The sequence below is a fragment of the Strongylocentrotus purpuratus genome, unplaced genomic scaffold (genome assembly GCF_000002235.5).
Source record: "Strongylocentrotus purpuratus isolate Spur 01 unplaced genomic scaffold, Spur_5.0 spur5_scaffold_13, whole genome shotgun sequence".
NCBI lineage: Eukaryota > Metazoa > Echinodermata > Echinoidea > Camarodonta > Strongylocentrotidae > Strongylocentrotus > Strongylocentrotus purpuratus.
The window spans coordinates 7,083,771-7,105,452 of NW_022145598.1; the positions used below are offsets into that span (position 1 = coordinate 7,083,771).

Consider the following 21,682-nt stretch of genomic DNA (forward strand, 5'->3'; position numbering starts at 1 on the left):
ACATTCACGAGTGTCAGTTTCCCTAATACTTCGTAATTTACATTGGCTTCCAGTTAAAGATAGATTAATATTTAAACTTCTTGTAATGTCAGCATAAATTGGCTCCTCTCTACTTACAACAGCTTCTCAATGAGTATCATCCAATTAGGCAGCTTCGTCCTAATTCCAGACAGTTGTTTGTCCCCCTTATACAGTATCTACAATATGATATTTCCACATGCAGTCCCTCAACTATGGAACAAATTCCTAGTAATATCAAAGAATGTATTCTCTTGACCTATTTAAGCCTCTGTTTAAAGTCTTACCTTTTTCAAACGTAATTTCGTACCATTCTTTATACAATACAATGTATTATACATGTGGTTTCCAGTTTTTATATTTAACATGCTATTAAGTTCTAATTATTTCATTTCTTTTGTACTCACTTCTTGATTTTCTTCTATTTCCATAGCGCTCAGAGACTTAACTGTAATTTGCGCTATATAAAAACTGAGTATTATTATTATCATTTCCTCAAAATATAAATGCAGTTAAATTTATAATTCAATTTTTGTCTTTCTCAAATGTATAAATTGCTGTTAAGATTTGTTTATTACGAATGTAACTATGGTTTGTAAATATTTTACATTGTACTCGTTATTATGTATTGTATTTTGTTGGAAATTAAAAAATTAAAATAAAATGAATAGAATGGAATGAAATGAAGAGATCATCATGGATTATGAGAGAGAGAGAGAGAGAGAGAGAGAGCGAGAGGAGGAGGGGGAGAACAGAAACAGAGAGACAGAGAAAATGAGACATTTCATCTGTTTGGAGCCAGAAGGATATTTACTTCAACAAAAAGTAAATGCCCTTCTGGCTCTGAACATACGATTTGATGCATGTATGGCTTATCATCAACAAATAGGCTGTATTTGTCACACCTGTCAAATGACAATAAGGGGCCCATGTGGTCAGGGGCGTCTATAGACCTTTTTCAGTGGGGGGGGGGGGGGGAGGGGGTGTAGACTGTAGAGGCCAACGATTACCGACAAAAGTAGCCACCAATTACCGACAACATTAAATGTCCCAATATCTACAAATTTAACTCTATAAACCCGGGGCCGAAGGCTTAATTGTTTTCCTTTGAACTATCTATAGTACTTGCATATGCGCAAATGGTCATTTTCCTCGACAAAATAAAGATACGAATTATTTCGTCAACTTAATCAGCATCATAGCTATATATTTCAGGCGCGTGGCTAGGATCTTATTTTAGGGAGGGGCGGTAGTGAGCAAGCGAATCACTTAAAAGGGGATGGTTGAAAGGCCTCCCGCGCGAAGCGCGGAAGCTTAGACGTTTCATTAAAATATTAGAAAACGAAGACGATTTGTTGTATCGTTCTCAGTCGGCTTTTAATCATTGTCTGAATTCAGTTTCCCCATTCCACGCGAAGCGCGGTAGCTTAGACGTTTCATTAAATTATTAAAGAAAGAAGACAATTCGTTATAACGTACTCGACTCTTAATCCTTGTCTGAATTCAGCCCCCCCTCCCACGCGAAGCGCGGAAGCTTTAACGTTTCATCAAGTTAGAGAAAAGTAGACGATATGTTCGTCTGAATTCAGTTCCCCCCCCCCCCCCCCCCCCCCCCCTCCCGCGCGAAGCGCGAGAGCCTACACGTTTCCTTAAGCTACGGTCACAAATCAGAGCAGCGACCGACCGATCAGTAGCCTGCTTGGTCGCTGCTGGAATTTAGGCATCGCCCAGCGATTAGGTCGGTAACGGGCGGCGACCGCCCAGGAACCGAGCGTATTTTGGGCGGCGAGTGAAAAGGGAGCAGGCGCCGCCCAAATTTTAACTCCGCGCTAAAACTTCAGCGGCGACCGGGCGATGCCCTTAAAACAAGCGGTGCCTGGGCGGCCACCGCTCGATGGCCGGGCAGCCGCCGGGCAGAATTGGTTAAAAACTCGCCACTCGGCCGCCGAGCAGGCTACCTTTGGGTAATGTGACCATAGCATTAATTATTAAAGAAAGAAGACGATTCGTTATAACGTACTTGACTCTTAATCCTTGTCTGGATTCAGTTTAACCCTAATTGTCTGAATTCAGTTTTCCCCCTCTCGCGCGAAGCGCTAAAGCTTTGACGTTTCCTTAAATTATTAGAGAAAGCACACGATTCCTTCTACTATTCTCGACTCTTAATCCTTGTCTGAATTCAGTTTAACCCTACTGGTGTGAATCCAGTTTTTTCTCTTCAGTCGCGAAGCGCGGAAGCTTTGACGTTTCCTTAAATTATGAAAGAAAGCAGAAGATTCATTGTACCGTTCTCGACTCTTAATCCTTGTCTTAATGAAGTTTCCCCTCCCGCGCGAAGCGCGGAGGCTTTGGCGTTTCATTAACATATTAGAGAAAGGAAGACGATTCGTTGTACCGTTGTTGACTCTTAATCCTTGTTTGAATTTAGTTTTCCGAAAATTTTAAACCTCTGATTTCTTTAGCTGATATTATAGGAAAGTGAAACTTCGAAAAAATACAAGTATTGTAGTTGTAGTCACAGCGAATAAAAAGTCACAGTTCGTAGGGGGAAAAAAACTTGTCGGCCGACCGACATTATACATCTCACCGACTTCAAACTTCTGCATTGAAATAGTACACGAGGATCGAGCAAAAATACCGACACAGCTGACCCGACACAACACATTTATGCGTGTCTTTCTTGCTCCCTCGACGAGACGACTCCACCCAACAACCCCGTTCTCTCTTTTACTCCCACTCCTCCTCTCTCAGGCTCTTACCTCCCCCTCTCTCCTCTCTTTCACCCCCGGTTTCTATGTTTCCCCTTTTCTCTTTTTTTCTTCTTTTTTTCCTTGTATTTCTTTTCTTTCTTTTCCTTTCTTTCCTCTCCTCCCTTGTTTTCTTTTTTTTCTTCTCTTTTCTTTCCTTTTTTTTCCTTTCTTTCCTTTCCTTCCTTTCTTTTCCTTTTTTCTTTTTTTCTTTCCTTTCCTTCCTTTCTTTTCCTTTTTTCTTTTTTTCTTTTCTTTCCCTTCCCTATCTTTTTTCCCTCCCCTTTTTCTCTTTTTTTCCCGACGGCAACGCAATTTTACCGAAAATATCCTGATAGATGGGGGTGTCGCACCCCCACACCCCCCCCCCCCCTTTGGACACGTCCCTGCTCACGCTTTGCGCTCGCATAACTACATATGGAATTCCGAACGTGATTAGCGTCTTAGAACCTCCGACGCCATATTTGTTTAATCTATTTAACCCATGTTAAAATGATTATTTCAGGGGACTTATTTAAAATAAGGGTTTAGAATGCATTGATTTCAGGTCACTTTTTCGAGAAGGAGAAAAAAAATCAGCTCACGCTATGCGCTCGTATGATTGTTTTGCCTATTAGGTATATAATAATTTAGACCCAAAAGGCAAAAAATACTGTGTTTCCAAGTAATCACCCTACCCCCTTCTAATGGTGGTCTAAAAGTGGGGGTAGAGCAAAGAGAGAAGAAAAGTGGAGGCTTAACAATTTTTGACTGTCTAAAATGGTGACAACGAGGGGGGGGGGGGGGAGGCAGTCGGGAAAAAAAATCTTCAAACGGCGGGTCAAAAACAAATGATAGAGCCTCCCCCCCCCCAAAGATATTCATGTCGTATTTCGTATACCAGTTTTTATGATCTATGTTCGTATTTCATTGTTTGGGCATTTACCCTTGACGACGATGTGTATAGATGCATTATTTTAACAGGTGCTTACGTGTGAAAATACAATACTGCATTGGTAGCGATGTCGGTAAAATACCCTGCCTTTAAACTTAACGAGTAGAAATCATTACTTTGAGATAGCACGTAGTTTTAATCAATACCAACGATCTGAGCTATAAAAAAAAACAATTATCTAACTGCTGACTGCTGAGCTATTGCAATCCTGCCGTGGTTTGTTACAAGCACGACTCTCCAACAGACTTTGTATCTTAAAGTCAAATTATCGATCGGTTTTTAGATCTTATTATTTCTAGTCGACAATAGCGTATAATTACATCCCATCGCATGAGCCATTTCAGTTTCAGTTGCAGTTTATTGTTTCATTTCCACTTAAATATAACATTTTGCGGCCGGGGGTCCAGGGCCACTCAAGGGCCGTGGAAGCTCTTGGGTTCAAAAGGGTATCTGGTGCAATATCAGCCTTATTTTAGTGCATTCTATGACATTTTTTCCAGTGAATAAAAATAAATTAAAAAAAAGGGAATTTTTTGACATTATAGTATTGCATTATGGCATTAGAGAATTGCCATGAGGTATTACGTTGTGTTCTTCGAGATTTAACAATCACCTCTACTCAAGGACCAGGGGCGGTGGAGCGTATTTCAAAGTAGGGGGGGGGGGGCACCAACAAAAAAGGGGCACCTATATGAAAGGAAACATTTTTAGACTTTGGTTAGCCCTTATACCCCTACATTGTGATTAGAATATATCTGTATATATAAGCGCTTTACAGATATATATATATATACATATATATATATATATATATATATATCTGTAAAGCGCTTAGGGAAATCGTTGGATCGGTGTATTGAGCGCTATATAAAAAAAACGGATTATTATTATATTATTATTAGAATATCAGGGATGATTACATTGCTTGTATCTCTCTTTACACGGTCCAAGATACTGCTTAAGCATCATACTTTGCAGTCGGGTGAGATGGTCTGAATATTTATTTGTGAGCGAGCGAGCAAAACATTTAAGATTTAAGATTTGTGAAGTCGCAGTGCGAAAACGTCTTATAGAGAGGAAAAACAATCCTAATCATGAAAGACTGAAAAAATCTTTAATAACCAACAAAACTATGTTACTTTAAATGCGAGCGAGCGAGTTTTGGGTGAAACGTAAGAAAAAAAAATTGCTCTTAGTCTCTTTAAATACATTTTATGGTGGAAAGAAAAAGGGGCACATATCCAAAAGGGAACAAAATAAGGGTTTTTCTACCATATTCCTGCCCCCAACATTTTTGACCAGGGGGGGGGGGGAATTAAGGCCTCCCCAGTCCCCACCGGTTCTTACGCCAGTGCTACTACTACAACTACACCCAGGGCTGTCAACCCTCCCGAATTTGGAGAGAGTCTCATTCTCCTGCCGTCCCCACCAGCTCGTAGCGGGAGACCCCCCCCCCCCCCACCACGCGCCCTTCCTTCCGCTCGCGTCTTATTTTTTCGTAATCAAGCGAGCCCAGATTCCGGTATGAACTCATTTCCATACATCTTGTCAATTTTGTTAATAACAAGCTACAAAAGTTTGGAAAGAGGTCACTCAAAATTAGACTTTGGTTATATATTGCTTTGCCTCCGCAAACGATCTAGAATATCCAAGGTTTATGAGAAAAAAAAAACTCCTGCCAAACGTGTAAAATGAAAATCTCCAGCAACAAAATAAAACGTATCGTAGACCCCTTCGCTCAATTAAGGAGGGGGGGGGGGCATTTGGGGGTATTTTTTTGAGAAAATAAACCCATTTTCCCAAAGATTTTCGGGTGTTTGCATGGCAAATTTTGGAATTTTTGAAAAAACAGACCCATTTTTAATGTTACTTTTGTTAAAAATGGTACCCATGTTTAGGGATTTTTTTGTTAGTGACCCATTAGAGCAGCACACCCCCGTATGTCCTAATGTGTGAGAACCCCCCACCCCCGAACTACTAGCATACTACTACTACTACTACATCTACTACTACTTCTACTGCTACTACTCCACCTCTTCCATCACACCCACCACCACCACCACTACTACCACCATTACCACTACTACTACTACTACTAAGTCTACAGTACTACTACTACTACTACTACTACTACTACTACTACTACTACTACTCCTACTACTACTACTACTACTACTACTACTGCTGCTACTACTACAATTAATACGACTACTACTAAATCTACTACTACTACTACTACTACTACTACTACTACTACTACTACTACTACTACGGCTACTACTACTACTACTACTACTACTACTACTACTACTATTAATACGACTACTACTAAGTCTACTACTACTACTACTACTACTACTACTACTACTACTACTATGGCTACTACTACTACTACTACTACTACTACTACTACTACTACTACTACTACTACTACTACTACTACTACTACTATTAATACGACTACTACTACTACTACTACTACTACTACTACTACTACTACTACTATGGCTACTACTACTACTACTACTACTACTACCACTACTACTACTACTACTACTACTACTACCACTACTACTACTACTACTACCACTACTACTACTACTTCCACTACTACTACTACTACTACTACTACCACTATTACTACTACTAACACTACTACTACTACTACTATTAATACGACTACTACTACTACTACTACTACTACTATTAATACGACTACTACTAAGTCTACTACTACTACTACTACTACTACTACTACTACTACTACTACTACTATGGCTACTACTACTACTACCACTATTACTACTACTACTACTACTACTACTACTACTACTACTACTACGGCTACTACTACTACTACTACTACTACTACTACTACTACTACTACTACTACTACTATTAATACGACTACTACTAAGTCTACTACTACTACTACTACTACTACTACTACTACTACTACTACTACTACTACTACTACTACTACTACTATTAATACGACTACTACTAAGACTACTACTACTACTACTACTACTACTACTATGGCTACTACTACTACTACTACTACTACTACCACTACTACTACTACTACTACTACTACTACTACCACTACTACTACTACTACTACCACTACTACTACTACTTCCACTACTACTACTACTACTACTACCACTATTACTACTACTAACACTACTACTACTACTACTACTACTCCACCTCTTCCATCACACCCACCACCACCACCACTACTACCACCATTACCACTACTACTACTACTACTAAGTCTACAGTACTACTACTACTACTACTACTACTACTACTACTACTCCTACTACTACTACTACTACTACTACTACTACTACCACTACTACTACTACTACTACTACTACTACCACCACTACTACTACTACTACCACTACTACTACTACTTCCACTACTACTACTACTACTACCACTATTACTACTACTAACACTACTACTACTACTACTATTAATACGACTACTACTACTACTACTACTACTACTATTAATACGACTACTACTAAGTCTACTACTACTACTACTACTACTACTACTACTACTACTACTACTACTACTACTATGGCTACTACTACGACGACCACTATTACTACTACTACTACTACTACTACTACTACTACTACTACTACTACTACTACCACTATTACTACTACTACTACTACCACTACTACTACTACTTCCACTACTACTACTACTACTACTACCACTATTACTACTACTAACACTACTACTACTACTACTATTAATACGACTACTACTACTACTACTACTACTACTACTACTATTAATACGACTACTACTAAGTCTACTACTACTACTACTACTACTACTACTACTACTACTACTATGGCTACTACTACTACTACCACTATTACTACTACTACTACTACTACTACTACTACTACTACTACGGCTACTGCTACTACTACTACTACTACTACTACTACTACTATTAATACGACTACTACTAAGTCTACTACTACTACTACTACTACTACTACTACTACTACTACTACTACTACTATGGCTACTACTACTACTACTACTACTACTACTACTACTACTATTAATACGACTACTACTAAGACTACTACTACTACTACTACTACTACTACTACTACTACCACTACTACTACTACTTCCACTACTACTACTACTACTACTACTACCACTATTACTACTACTAACACTACTACTACTACTACTATTAATACGACTACTACTAAGTCTACTACTACTACTACTACTACTACTACTACTACTACTACTACTACTATTATGGCTACTACTACTACTACTACTACTACTACTACTACTACCACCACCACCATCACCACCACCACCACTGCCACTCTTACTACTACTACTACTACCACCATGCACCACCACCACCACCACCACCACTACCCCAGGTCACCACCACCACCAGTCCACCACCACTACTAGCACTACTACCGGTACGTAGCTAGGCAAGCCATAATGTTGTCACGCCTAGCAACCATATATATATAATTCACTTTTCGTAACAAAAGAATGAAAATAATTCACATATAGGCACTTTACAAAGATTAGTGCATTCAACTTGATTACATTCCATAAATAGCATATTATTTAATCAGGACCTATACGGCCTATATAAGAATAGAAACTTTATGATATTATATTTTATATTGCTGCTTTTACTCTGTTAATTTTTCAGAAAAAACAATAAAAACAGAAAGAAAAAAAAGAAAAAAAAGAATAGAAACTTTAATACGAGAGAAGTTGAGACTTAAAAGAAGAGTGCGCTCATCTTCAAATGGATCAATAAAATTGAATAATGATTGTCCTGAAAAAGGTGTTCGTACTTGATTGAAAGGGATAACGACGCGGACATAACTACCCAGCCCAATCTATTCAATAATTTCCTTTTCAAAAGACCCGCAGTCAGGCAGATAATAGTGCATCTCGCCCCCGTTATTGATCACCTTGCGTCTAATCTCTTCCACTAAGCTGTTTAGCCAATACAAATTCCAAGGTCTGCAAATAGTTCGTCCATCTCACCGTACCGGCCAGTAGTTTGTGGCCGAGCCTAGCCTAGCCGTACTAGAGCAGGAGAGCCTCGGTCCATACCAGATTTCTTTGAGCTGTGTATTTGTTTGATCTCGTTTTCACGTGGCTGTGTTGCGATCCGATTGAAGACGTTTACAGATAAGAAAAGAGGAAACACCTTGTAATTGATACAAAAGCAGTGTTGCCGAGTAACGGTAAACCCCGAAGTCAAGTGCCGTAACCGTGAAGGGAAAGGTGTGCATGTCAATTGTCTTGATGTATGTCGCGCCCGGACGGACCGCGGTGCCATCACAGTGCTAGCTAATTGTTTGTGGGGCATCAATGAGCGTTTAGATTCTAAATTTAAATTAGACCAAGTAGTTACTGGACCTAGACGAGAGACATACTTAGTGGACGCATGTGGACACAAACTGCCAAGTGATATCATTCCCATAAATGGCATTTAAACTGGATTTCATGAATTGGAATAACCTTTAAATGTTGACATCAAATCAGTGAATTGGGTGGTGTGTATTAGTTGTAGAAGATCTAACTTCTATTGGAATTGATTCAAGAAGCAAGGCCAAAAGACTTTTAATTTGATGGAGAGGTAAGTGCATACCATTACTCACTACTTAGACTAACATCCACTAACCTGAATTTCAAACAGTTTATAAAGTGCCAAATGTGAATGATATGATATAATTAACTAAATTAATTTTTGAATATTAAAAAGGAGAATTTAGTTAAATGTTTTACTGAACTACAGTGCATGATGTAATAGTTTGGCGGCTTCCAAATGAATGAAGTGATGCTTGCATATTTAGCAGTGGCGTAGCTAGCTCGGGTGGGTACTTGTCCCCCCCCCCCCCCCCCCTCAATCGAATTGCAAAAAAAGAGGTGAGAGCGATGGGAGATGAAGGAAGAGGAAAAGAAAGGTATCTGAAACCACAAGATGCCCAAATATATCACTACAGGTATTTTGATGAGGAAATAAAAAAATTGAGATATTAAAATTAAATTATGAAATGAGATAGTTTCAGGTAGTGAGATCCATAAATACCCCCCATGTGAAAATATACCTGTACGTCTACATGTATGTGTACAATGGATGTAAAACATATCCTCTTAATTCATTTTTGGTTTGGCCCTAAGGTAGTATAGGGGTGACCCAAAACATTTTTAACTCCTAACAGGGTGCTGTGTTTAAAAAAGGGTTGAAAAATGCTGATCTAGTGGACTAAAGAATGGTGCCCCCCCCAAAAAAAAAAAATAAAAAATGGGGGGGGGGGGATGAGCCTACTCTACAACTCTGACCAGTACTCTATGTTGGCATATAAATGTGGGGGTAGTGATATTGATTAATTTCTACTCTTTATTTGCTAAATTTGTTTAAAAAATGCACGAGTGCCATTTTGTTTGGAATGATACATATCATTCCCCAATTCCCCAAGGTAGGCAGTCACTGGGAGAGAGTTTTTCAAATAAACACATTCCAAATTTCTCTGAGAAGCAAACAAACATAAAAATAAAAATCCTCTCATTTTTAGGGCCCCTTTTTTGCCATTAAAGTGGTTGAAATATAGAACAGATTAAAATGTTTGATAATGATTGAACATATTCATTGTTTATGCATTTGAGCTAAACTTGTGAAACATCAAGGGTACAATTTGTCTCCAAACTTAAATGCAGGTGTAATGTACAATCTATCTAAATGGGAATTATTATACTCATTTTGTGCCATTACATGTATATCAGAACCATACCTGGCGATAAAGTATCATTCCAATTTTTTCTAGATACCTTGCTATTTTTACTCACATTTATGGTTGCAGATAGCTGCAGGTGATTCTAAAATTAAACATGAATGGTGAAGGGAAGACAATGGGCTGTAGACGATATATCCTTGTATGATATTCATGCACATGTTTGTCGGTTCCCTCCATTGTGTTATATTTGTAGCATTTGTCCTTTGCACACAAGATCTTGTTTGTCAGCTTTTATCTACACATAGGCCTACCTAGCGAATACTTGTCTTTCTTGTTTTCTTCAAAGATGGTGTCAACCATTTGTAGGCATTAAGAAGAATTTGAAGAAGTGTTTGAACGCCATACTAGACTATCAATGATAATACTCTTCTTCTTTTTCTTCTTTTTTCTTCTTTTTCTTCTTCTTCTTCTTCTTCTTCTTCTTCTTCTTCTTCTTCTTTTTACTTTTCCTTTTCTTCTTTTTCTTTTTTTTCTTTTTCTTCTTTTTCTTCTTCTTCTTCTTCTTCTTCTTCTTCTCCTTCTTTTTCTTCTTCCTCTTCTTCTTCTTCTTTGTCATTGTCGTCTTCTTCTTCTTTCTTTTTCTTCTTCTTCTTCTTCTTCTTCTTCTTCTTCTCCTTCTCCTTCTTTTTCTTCTTCCTCTTCTTCTTCTTCTTCTTCGTCGTCGTCTTCTTCTTCTTTTTCTTCTTCTTCTTCTTCTCCTTCTTTTTCTTCTTCCTTCTCTTCTTCTTCTTCTTCTTCGTCGTTGTAGTCGTCGTCGTCGTCTTCTTCTTCTTCTTCTTCTTCTTCTTCTTCTTCTTCTTCTTTTTCTTCTTCTTCTTCTTCTTCTCCTTCTTTTTCTTCTTCCTCTTCTTCTTCTTCTTCTTCGTCGTCGTCTTCTTCTTCTTTTTCTTCTTCTTCTTCTTCTCCTTCTTTTTCTTCTTCCTCTTCTTCTTCTTCTTCTTCTTCTTCTTCGTCGTCGTCGTCTTCTTCTTCTTCTTCTTCTTCTTCTTCTTCTTCTTCTTCTTCTTCTTCTTCTTCCTCTTGTGTTTCTTCCTCTGTCAATCATGAGATCTAATGAGATGGTACTGACCACTGAATGCAGAGCTGAGAGAGGCATGGGTAGAGTGAACCGTATGTGGGAAAATGCACTATGAGTTATCCCTCCAGGCTCCTGCGGAAGAGTTGTGTTCTTGAAGAGTAGTTGTGTGGCATTAATAACATTAACAAACGTTTTTTCTTCAATGTATAAGTGCATTCATTGTCATAGGAAGTCTCTTCTTTCCTTGTTTGTCTCATTGGGATACGTGTACAGTATACATGTGTGCATTATTATCTCAGCATGTCATGGGATGTGAACATTTCCATTTGAATAGAGAGTGAGGGAGAGAGAGAAAGCAAGAGCAGGGGGACAGTGGGAGGGGGGTGGGGTGGGGGAGAGAAAGGAGGGAGAGAGTGGGAGAGAGAGAGAGAGAGAGAGAGAAGAGAGAGAGAGAGAAAGGAGGGAGACAGAGAGAGAAAGAGAGTTTCACTTACATTTGTAAAGAGAAAGAAAGAAGAAATGTAAAAGAAATTAAAAGAACCATGAAATAGAGACACCAAGAAAAAAAAAGATCAATGGATGAAGGTAACATGTTTGATTATCATGTGGCAAAAAGAGTCAGACAAAATAAGATGAACAGACAGGAAGGGATGGGGAAGAAAATGAGGGGGGAACTGATTTCAACTTTGGTATGTAGTTATTGAGAGAAAATTAAAGAATTAAAGATAAACTTGAGTTCTGGTAAAAAAAGAAAATGAATTCTCACAGAATCTAACAAAACTTACACTGAATGTTCAAGATTACAAATAAATATCATGTGCCAAACAATTTTGGAAGAAAATGTATACTGGCTGAGTAATGAGCATAGAAAGATAAGGAAATCAGGGTAGTACTAGCCCCGACACCATGTGTGTTGTCCCATATACATCTATCTGTGTAAGTGATTGTTACTTTACCAAGACTCTGCCAAATTTATGATGATTTTGATGACTCTAGAACCTTGCATTACACACTATTACTTACATGCTATATGATCAACTTTTCTGATCCATTCCACACCTTTTCTTTCACAATGCAATCGCATTACCAGTACTCAAGTTTATCTTTAAGCTTGAGGAAGGGATGGCTTTTGCAGTAGTTACAAAGATTTCAGCAGAATTGATTTGAGAAATGAGGCTTGAAAAGGTGGTGAAAATTTTTATTGTGATGAGTGGAAAGGTGTACAGTGTAAGATCATAAAGAATTATGACTGAAATGTTGAAAATGAAATTACAATGTAGATGACTTTTTCTGCCAGTCATTGCACTTCTACAAGTTTGTTAACCTTGCACCGCCTTCCTACATGTAGCTTGGCACTCCCCCTCTCACTTTATTTATTTCTCTATATCTCCTTTTCTATATCTCTCTCTCTCTATCTCTCTATATCTCCCTCTATCTCTCTCTCTCTCTCTATCTCTCTCTATCTCTCTCTATCTCCCTCTATCTCTCTCTCTGTCACTGTCTCCCTGTATCTTGTTCTCCCTCCCCCTCTCCATCTGTATCTATTTCTCTCTAGCTCTATCCCTCTTTTTATTTTGCCTTTTTTCTTCTCAATCCTCCCCCTCTCTCTCTCTCTCTCTCTCTCTCTCTCTCTCCCTCTCCCTCTCTTCTCTCTCTGCCAGCCCCCCACCACATCCTCATCTATACAAATCATCGATCAAGGTAAAACAAAAGAACACTCGTGCTTCGCATCCTGTCTATTCTTCCACTTCCAGAAAGAAAAAAATACAAAGTGAGTTTAATGTACTTGAGATGTCATGAACTCATCAAAGAGATAGGGCGAGAGAAAGAGAAAAAAAAATCTATTCAGAGATATGATGAATAGCATTGATAAAAAGGAAGACTGTCTGATGGTTGTGTTCACATTCTATAAAAAAAACTATCCAATCACTTTCAGTCGAGGTGACGGATAACACAAGCTCTCTCTTGTGATGAAGCGACAATCAAGAGACGATTAAAATACATAGCATCCGGGCTCTGAATGGCGTGCGTTTCCGCAGAGATAATGTATTGGATTTTCCCTCGGATTGGGTGCCAAATTTAACAGTTGGACAACCGCGGAAGTATTTTTACTATCCACTCATGATGTCAGGCTCTGTAGAGACTTCACACCAACTTTTACTCATATTTTAGGGTATCGGTTCTTGGGAGTGCAGTCGACAGCCAGAAAGTTGGCCTGTCAGTACACTTATGGTTTCTCCTGGCGCTCTGCTGAACGAAGAGATTAAACTTATATTATGATAGTCTGATATTTTAATGATCAATAAATAGTGACCAACAGTGCCTTAGTAATCAATCGTTAAGCTGACAGCAGCATCTGGCTCATTTATTGCAGCAGTAAAACACAGGTAAGTGATTTGACATTGTCTTTTGTGTAGTGAACAATGGCTTATAATATTCTTTTAATTATTTAACTACAATACATAACAGTGTATTTTATTTTGAGGAATAAGTCTTATAATTGGTGCAAAAAATTCTGATATCATTGTACTTAAATAGATTTTAAATTCGCTTTTGTCTCTTTTTCCGCTTTATGTCTGTAATTTTATTATAGTTATCATCTTCACAAGTCTGTTAATTTTGTTGACATAAAAGTTACTGGACTATTTAGTCTGAGGAAGTATGATAAAATTAAGAGTTTTGTTTTTCATCAAAGGATAGGAAAGTCCTACAACTTCATATATACATTGTGTTGAACAAAACAAAGTTTTGATGACTAAGGTTTTTTTAAATTTCATATCTAATTCAAAACTTTATTGATGTAAATATTTTACTGCACCTTTATTAAAAAATAGAATGAATTGCCCTTAAACTTGTTTTTTTATTGTTTAAATTAATTTTATGATCTCTTTTAGAGGAATGACTGGAACCCATTCTATTCGAAAAATAGACTTTCTATTTTAGTCTAAAAAAATTGACTGATTTTCAGTAAAATGGGTGCTTAAAATTTTGATAATTGTACTCCGATTGATTCAATTTTCAAAACTAAATTTAAAGAAGTAATCACAAAGTGCGGCAGCTTTATTGTATTGCCCAAGTTATTGAAATGCAAGTTCGGCTTCTGCCGAACCTGCTAGAGCATGCTGCCAAGGTTTGGCTTCTGCCGAACCTGCCAGAGTAGGCCGTCAAAGTTCGGCTTTTGCCGAACCTGCTAGAGCATGCTGCCATGGTTTGGCTTCTGCCGAACCTGCCAGAGTAGGCCGTCAAAGTTCGGCTTCTGCCGAACCTGCCAGAGTAGGCCGTCAAAGTTCGGCTTCTGCCGAACCTGCCAGAGCACGCTGCCAAGGTTCAGCTTCTGCCGAACCTGCCGGAGTAGGCCGTCATAGTTAGGCTTCTGCCGAACCTGCCAGAGCACGCTGCCTAAGTTCGGCTTCTGCCGAACCTGCCGGAGTAGGCTGTCAAAGTTCGGCTTCTGCCGAACCTGCCAGAGCACGCTGCCTAAGTTAGGCTCCTGCCTAACCTGCAAGACCACCCAGCCAAATTTTTCTTCTTACAAAAAACTTCTCATTCCTCTTTACATCATTCCGGTGTTTCTTTGTAGTGCAACTTTCTTTCAATTCTTGGGGAAATCAAAGGCATAACTGCTTATTTACTCAAGACATATAATTTGTATGCAGTTAATTGAAGTAATTATGGTACTCTATGCAATTTTTTGGGCCATGTGTGAAGGTAGGAATTAAGTAACAAATGATGTTAGGCATATCTGTCCTGAAATTATATTCTGCTACTACTTGGTTTTAACTTGGAAAGAAATAGAATGTATGAACATAGATATATGAAGCGGCAAAATAACATCCATGTATATTAATGATTACTTCTATTTATATTGTATTTGCCCCTTTAAGATGACCTGATGGGCTTGTGCAACACTATGCCTATTCGCAATGTACATGTACCATACTGTATACATGTATGTATGTATTCCATGGGCACTTCTAGCTGGTCCAGCAATGTTTAGATTACTCCTGACCTGTCTGACCCCTGGGTTCACATTGTCCACATGAAGACATGTCTTGTATATATTGGGGCATTGGTAACTGTGTTGTAGGGTAGAGTGAGCACCTCTCGTTACAGAGTGAGCTGATGACAGATTTTTCCAGAATTATTTCATTTTATGTTGAATTGGGGTTAAAAAACAGAAAGTTGCACTGAGGGAAAGTAGACAAATTATAGTAGATTGGTGAAAATTTGATGGAAATTAGACAAAGTTATGATTTTAAAAAAGTTGTAATCACTACACATAAGGGAATCTCAAATTGGCAAACTATAGTCATTCGACTGTGACGTACTCCCTGAAAACTCTCCCATTTGTTGTACGCTAAAATAACATTAATTTCCAGTGTTCTCCTAAACACCTTTTCACTCTGGGTATTATTCAAAATATATGGATTGCATATACATGTTGGTCCTGCAATAAACAAGAAATCTTTATCATAAATTCTCAAAAATGAGATTTTAGTCATGTTTGGTATTGGAACAAATGACAGGGTTGTACCGGCACTGTGCATTACCGATTCAGCCAATTTGAAACTCCCATATGTAAAGTGATTGCATTCATTAAATTTTACAACTTTCAGAAATTCAAAGCTATCGTATTATTTGTCTGATTTCGTAGAAAATTTCACCAATCTGCTCCAATGATTATTCGCTTTTCCCCAGAGCAAGTTGCTATGAAGGTAGGATTTCCCTTTAAACTAATAATGTAGCATCTTTATAAGAGGGTTTTTTTAATGTCAAACTCACTCGATTTATTAGATAGATTAGTTTTGGACTGATCCAATCATGCCATCTATGATAGTATTTTTCCCATTCCTCCTTGCATCATCCCGTTTCTTGTACAACTTCCTTTCAATCCTGGGGAAAATCAAGGGCATGCACTGCATATACTAAAGACACATAATTTGTATGGCCATGTGTGAAGTTCGGAAGTAACAAATGATATCAGGCATCTGTCCTGAAATTATGTTCTTCTACTTGGTATTAACTTGGAAAGGAATTGCCTACTGAATGTATGAACATACCGTAGATGTCTGTATTGACTGTAGGGGCAAAATAACATCCATGTCCATTAATGATTATTTCTGTTTATATTGTATTTTCCCCTTTAAGATGACCTGAAGGGCTTGTGCAACATTATGCCTATTTGCAATGTACATGTACCATACTGTATACATGTATGTATGTATTCCATGGGCACTTCTAGCTGGTCCAGCAATGTTTAGATTACTCCTGACCTGTCTGACCCCTGGGTTCATGTTGTCCACATGAAAACATGCCATACAAATTGGGGCATTGGTCACTGTCATTTGTAATATGTGTCGGACATAGTACAGTGCAGATGGCTGTTTATGGGGTACTGCATGTGATTGTTGTAAGTAACTTCAGTAATTAAATTTCTTGACAGAAGAGCTGAGAGTAGAACATTCATTTAGATCTTCCAAAGTCAGTTAACATTCAAAATTGCATGAAATAGAAGTATCGACGTACAGTGCATGTAGACATGGACAATTTAAAAGGGCACACACTCACAAAAATCTCTAACTCTCTTGATTCATGTATGTAGACCTAAATATCAATATCTTAATGAAAAATTGATTCAAGATCGTACTCGCCTTTTTCAGTTTTACGTGCCAGAAGAATAATTGCGTCCACAGCTTGTAGAATTCAGCTTGCCCAACAACAGTGGGATCAAATAACTCTTCCTTGTGGCTTGTCCTGGAGGTATTCATTGTATATCTTTCTTGATGAAACAAATTTCATCTTTATGTGGCATGTGGTCAACTCTGATCTACTTCAAATGTATTCTTCCAGCCAGATAGTACAGAGAATACTTGTTTGAGACATTTTTCTGTTCGTGAATTTGGAAGATGAGAGGCTCCCCATTAAGGCAGCTCTAGCCTCTTCCTCTGAAGAATGATGCTCTATGAATGCCCATGCAGGAATGTGTAAAATTCAACTTGACACACTTTTGGTCCTTTTTCAATTTCAATAGTCCTTTGTATGTTTAAACCTTGGCAGCATGCTCTGGCAGGTTCGGCAGAAGCTGAATTTTGACGGCCTGCTCTGGCAGGTTCGGCAAAAGCCGAACCTTGGCAGCGTGCTCTAGCAGGTTCGGCAGAAGCCGAACTTTGACGGCCTACTCTAGCAGGTTCGGCAGAAGCCGAACTTTGACGGCCTTCTCTGGCAGGTTCGGCAGAAGCCAAACCTTGGCAGCGTGCCCTGGCAGGTTCGGCTGAAGCCAAACCTTGGCAGCGTGCTCTGGCAGGTTTGGCTGAAGCCGAATTATGACGGCCTACTTTGGCAGGTTCGGCAGAAGCCGAACCTTGCAGCGTGCTCTGGCAGGTTCGGCTGAAGTCAAACCTTGGCGGCCTACTCTGGCAGGTTCGGCAGCGTGCACTAGCAGGTTCGGCAAAAGCCGAACTTTGACGGCCTGCTAGCTCTGGCAGGTTTGGCAAAAGCCGAACCTTGGCAGCGTGCTCTAGCAGGTTCGGCAGAAGCCGAACTTTGACGGCCTACTCTAGCAGGTTCGGCAGAAGCCGAACTTTGACGGCCTTCTCTGGCAGGTTCGGCAGAAGCCAAACCTTGGCAGCGTGCCCTGGCAGGTTCGGCTGAAGCCAAACCTTGGCAGCGTGCTCTGGCAGGTTTGGCTGAAGCCGAATTATGACGGCCTACTTTGGCAGGTTCGGCAGAAGCCGAACCTTGCAGCGTGCTCTGGCAGGTTCGGCTGAAGTCAAACCTTGGCGGCCTACTCTGGCAGGTTCGGCAGCGTGCACTAGCAGGTTCGGCAAAAGCCGAACTTTGACGGCCTGCTAGCTCTGGCAGGTTTGGCAAAAGCCGAACCTTGGCAGCGTGCTCTGGCAGGTTCGGCAGAAGCCGAACTTTGGCGGCAAGCTCTAGCAGGTTCGGCAGAAGCCGAATTTTGACGGCCTACTCTGGCAGGTTCGGCAGAAGCCGAACCTTGGCAGCGTGCTCTGGCAGGTTCGGCAGAAGCCGAACTTGCATTTCAATAACTTGGGCAATACAATAAAGCTGCTGCACTTCGTGATTACTTTTTTTAATTTAGTTTTGAAAATTGAAACAATTGGAGTATAAAAATCAAAATTTTAAGCACCCATTTTAATGAAAATCAGTCAATTTTTTTAGACTAAAATAGAAAGTCTATTTTTCGAATAGAATGGGTTCAGTGGGTAGAAAATTGAGATATATTATTTTTACAATTTTTTTTAAAGGGAGAAATACAATTATTACATTATGGCTTAAGCTTAAGTGTAGACTAACAACTACTTAATTTCAGATTTTGTCTAGAGCTGTTTCTTTATGTGGACATCGCATAATTATTTTGATTGTGCATACTCATGGTCAGATGGTAATAAAATAAACTTATGATCATATCATTGATTTTGATAGTAATATTGGAAAACTTGTAATACATGAAAGAGAATAAATATTGCCCAGGTGATTCCATTTCATCTACAGCCTGTTATGTTTCTCACATCATGTCCAATCGTCTTAAAAGTTTGTACTTTTTTCATTTTCAGTCGTACAATGGAAACCACTGAACTTGTAGAGAGAAAAATGGCTGTTCAGGGTCATGGAGTGAGTACGTGCAGTCCAAACTATGAGCTCTTGACTACTAAAGTCAGCATCTGCTCGGTGATCACGATCGTTGGAAAGAAGAAAGTTGTCCTCCTCCACGCAGACTCTAGCATCACAGGAGAAGACATCCAGGAGATCGCCAAGGGGTTGGAATCCGATGATGAAGATGATCCCAAACCCAAGATCAGCTATGTCTGCTCCAGTAAAGAGGGATATCTTGAGATATGGACAGACATCATGTGTGGACTGCTCCCAGAGTTGTGCTACCCGCAGCGGTCTCGTATCAAGTTCTCTGCTGGGAAGTTCAGCGTATGCAGCCTTGATGAGTCCACAGATGGCTACTATCATCTACCCAGGTCGGACCTGGTTGCTTTGGTGGACACAGAGTGCCTTTGGGCGTCTCTTTACTTCAGCGACTCTATCCGCTTCGGACCAATCCTCCTGGACACTGTGCAGGATCTGGAAGAAGGTCTGATAGCCGCAGGTAACGCTCTCTCAGTCGTGCATCTGCTGAGCTTTGACGGTATCATCAAGGAGATACAGGTCGATGCTTTCCTGCAACGCTACTGGAAGACCACAATCCTTGGAAGGTTCCTTGAAGAGTTTTCTCCTAACCTGCTGCCCTCATTTGAGGGCATGACGCACCTAAGCGTTGCAGAGTTTCTTGGCAAAGACAATGCCAAGGAGGAAGACAAGAAGATGGTGGAGGACATTGTGGTTGACTATGGCATCTTGGTGCTCTCTTTTCTGGACACTCTGAAAGACTTCACCTATCCATCAGCGTTCACACCCAAGAACGGAAACAAAGAAACAGACACCGGCTCACTACCAACGAAACCAGAGCAGGCCCAAACAAGTGGGCCACAACAACAGGCCAGGTCCCCCAGGAGAGGTTCTCAAAGTACAGACTCACTAGGACCGTCTCTGTTTGAGGAATCATTTAAAAATGTCAAAATAAGCAATGACGTGCCTCCCAAGCAAGCCAGGCCTCGAAGAGCAAGTGCCATTAAGCTGTTTGAAAAGAAGAGATGAGAAGTCTTTAACAGGATATTTCAAAAGAACGATGGGATTGAGTTAAGGCAAGGTGTTTAAGGAAACTAAGAGATAATCAAGTTGCTTTTCAAAACTTGAAACTGAAATGTGCAATTTAAAGTAGGAAAAGAGTTTGGCATACATGTAGGAATCTTTTTGCACCAACGTGGTTGCAGCTTGAAAAAGACACAGCCATACCTGAAATCTTGCCTAATACATTTCAACTTCAAAATTTAAAAATAAAATAATCCAAAACACACTATGTTCAATATGATTTAAAAGCTGCATTATCTTAACTCATCTGCTGCTGCTATGATTAAGCTGTACCATATGGTTTTACTTATTTAGTGCTTCCTGACTATTTCTGTTTGTAATAACAGATGAGTGTGAAAAACATGATTATCCTTAATAGCTTTCAAGACAAAATAAAGTTTTATGCAATTGCTATGGCTCTGTCCCTTAAAGATGTAAAATCTTAGTCCCTTTTCAGACATTTCCTAATTTGTTTAGTCAAAGATTAAAAAAAGAGGGCAGTGTATTTTCCATGATAATACAGACAAAAAAAATCTAATTAGTTTGTTATCTTGATTCAGCGAATCAGCAATATAGAGTTTAGAATGATACGTCCATGGACTTTCTGTCTCCGAATTGCTTATGTACAGTGTACCCCAAAACATAAGAACATTGGTGCATCATTCCAGCATTTTGAATCAAATTATAGTAACTGAGCCTCTGAAAATGGAGTGAAGTTTGGAGAAATGTGAACACTGTACTCACATAATGGATCAAATACCTTTTTTCAGATAACTGATGAAGCATATTTTCACAAAATTGCCTTGCTGCTGATTTAGATTTTTTTAAACATTTGAGTTCAGCAATGTTTAGACATGGTGCATTTACATGTAGGTGTCTTGTTAATATAGTAGAATACTTGTATTTGAAGATGTAGTATATAAATCTAGCTTGAAAGGGCATTGTACAAAATCTTGGACCAACAGGACACTTGCATACATACATTGTATCTGTAATACACTTAGATTATACAATTTGTATATAGAATTTAATCTAAATAATAATGTGCCCATATATTTCTTTTTTTTTGTTCTTATAACTTGTATGTAGATAGATTATTGTCAGACATAGCAGATTTATTTGAAAGGCAGCAATGCTTTCAAAGTGTAATCAAAAGATGCTTTCAAAGTGTTATTAAAAGATTTGGTGCCATGCATTTGATCGTCAATTTGATAGAAGTTTGGTGTAAGATATGGTCAAAACTTCTGTAGCGACCACCTGTCTGTAAAGACCACAGTTTTTTTCCCCCCATTGAAATCTACATTAAACAAACTTGTATAATGATTATAAAGACCACTTGCTCATCAAAACTGCTTTTCTTGTCTCTACATGTACATGTATGAGCGGTCTTTATGTACAGGTTGTACTGCATTTGTTGACATATTTCCCT

At 39.1% G+C, this 21,682-nt stretch overlaps 2 protein-coding genes across 2 annotated transcripts; one reads left to right on the top strand and one right to left on the bottom strand.

The window, feature by feature from the left end:
- Positions 1 to 10,880: 10,880 nt before the first annotated feature.
- LOC115923306 (nucleolar protein 58-like) lies at positions 10,881 to 11,530 on the bottom strand (the record flags this gene model as incomplete). The annotated part of the gene is given in 2 exon segments (XM_030983757.1): positions 10,881 to 11,109; positions 11,111 to 11,530. Coding segments are annotated over 2 exon segments (642 nt in total), but the record flags the coding sequence as incomplete, so codon positions are not given.
- A 1,646-nt stretch (positions 11,531 to 13,176) lies between these two features.
- LOC105447550 lies at positions 13,177 to 20,874 on the top strand. Its single transcript, XM_011685760.2, has 2 exons — positions 13,177 to 13,940; positions 19,131 to 20,874. The coding sequence occupies exon 2, from the start codon at positions 19,138 to 19,140 to the stop codon at positions 20,218 to 20,220; it is 1,083 nt and encodes a 360-aa protein (XP_011684062.2). The 5' UTR covers positions 13,177 to 13,940; positions 19,131 to 19,137; the 3' UTR covers positions 20,221 to 20,874.
- The last annotated feature ends 808 nt before the right edge of the window (positions 20,875 to 21,682 follow it).

Bases quoted from the DNA above. Each gene is read 5' to 3' on its own strand.
- LOC105447550 (XM_011685760.2), top strand. From the start codon at position 19,138: ATGGAAACCACTGAACTTGTAGAGAGAAAAATGGCTGTTCAGGGTCAT.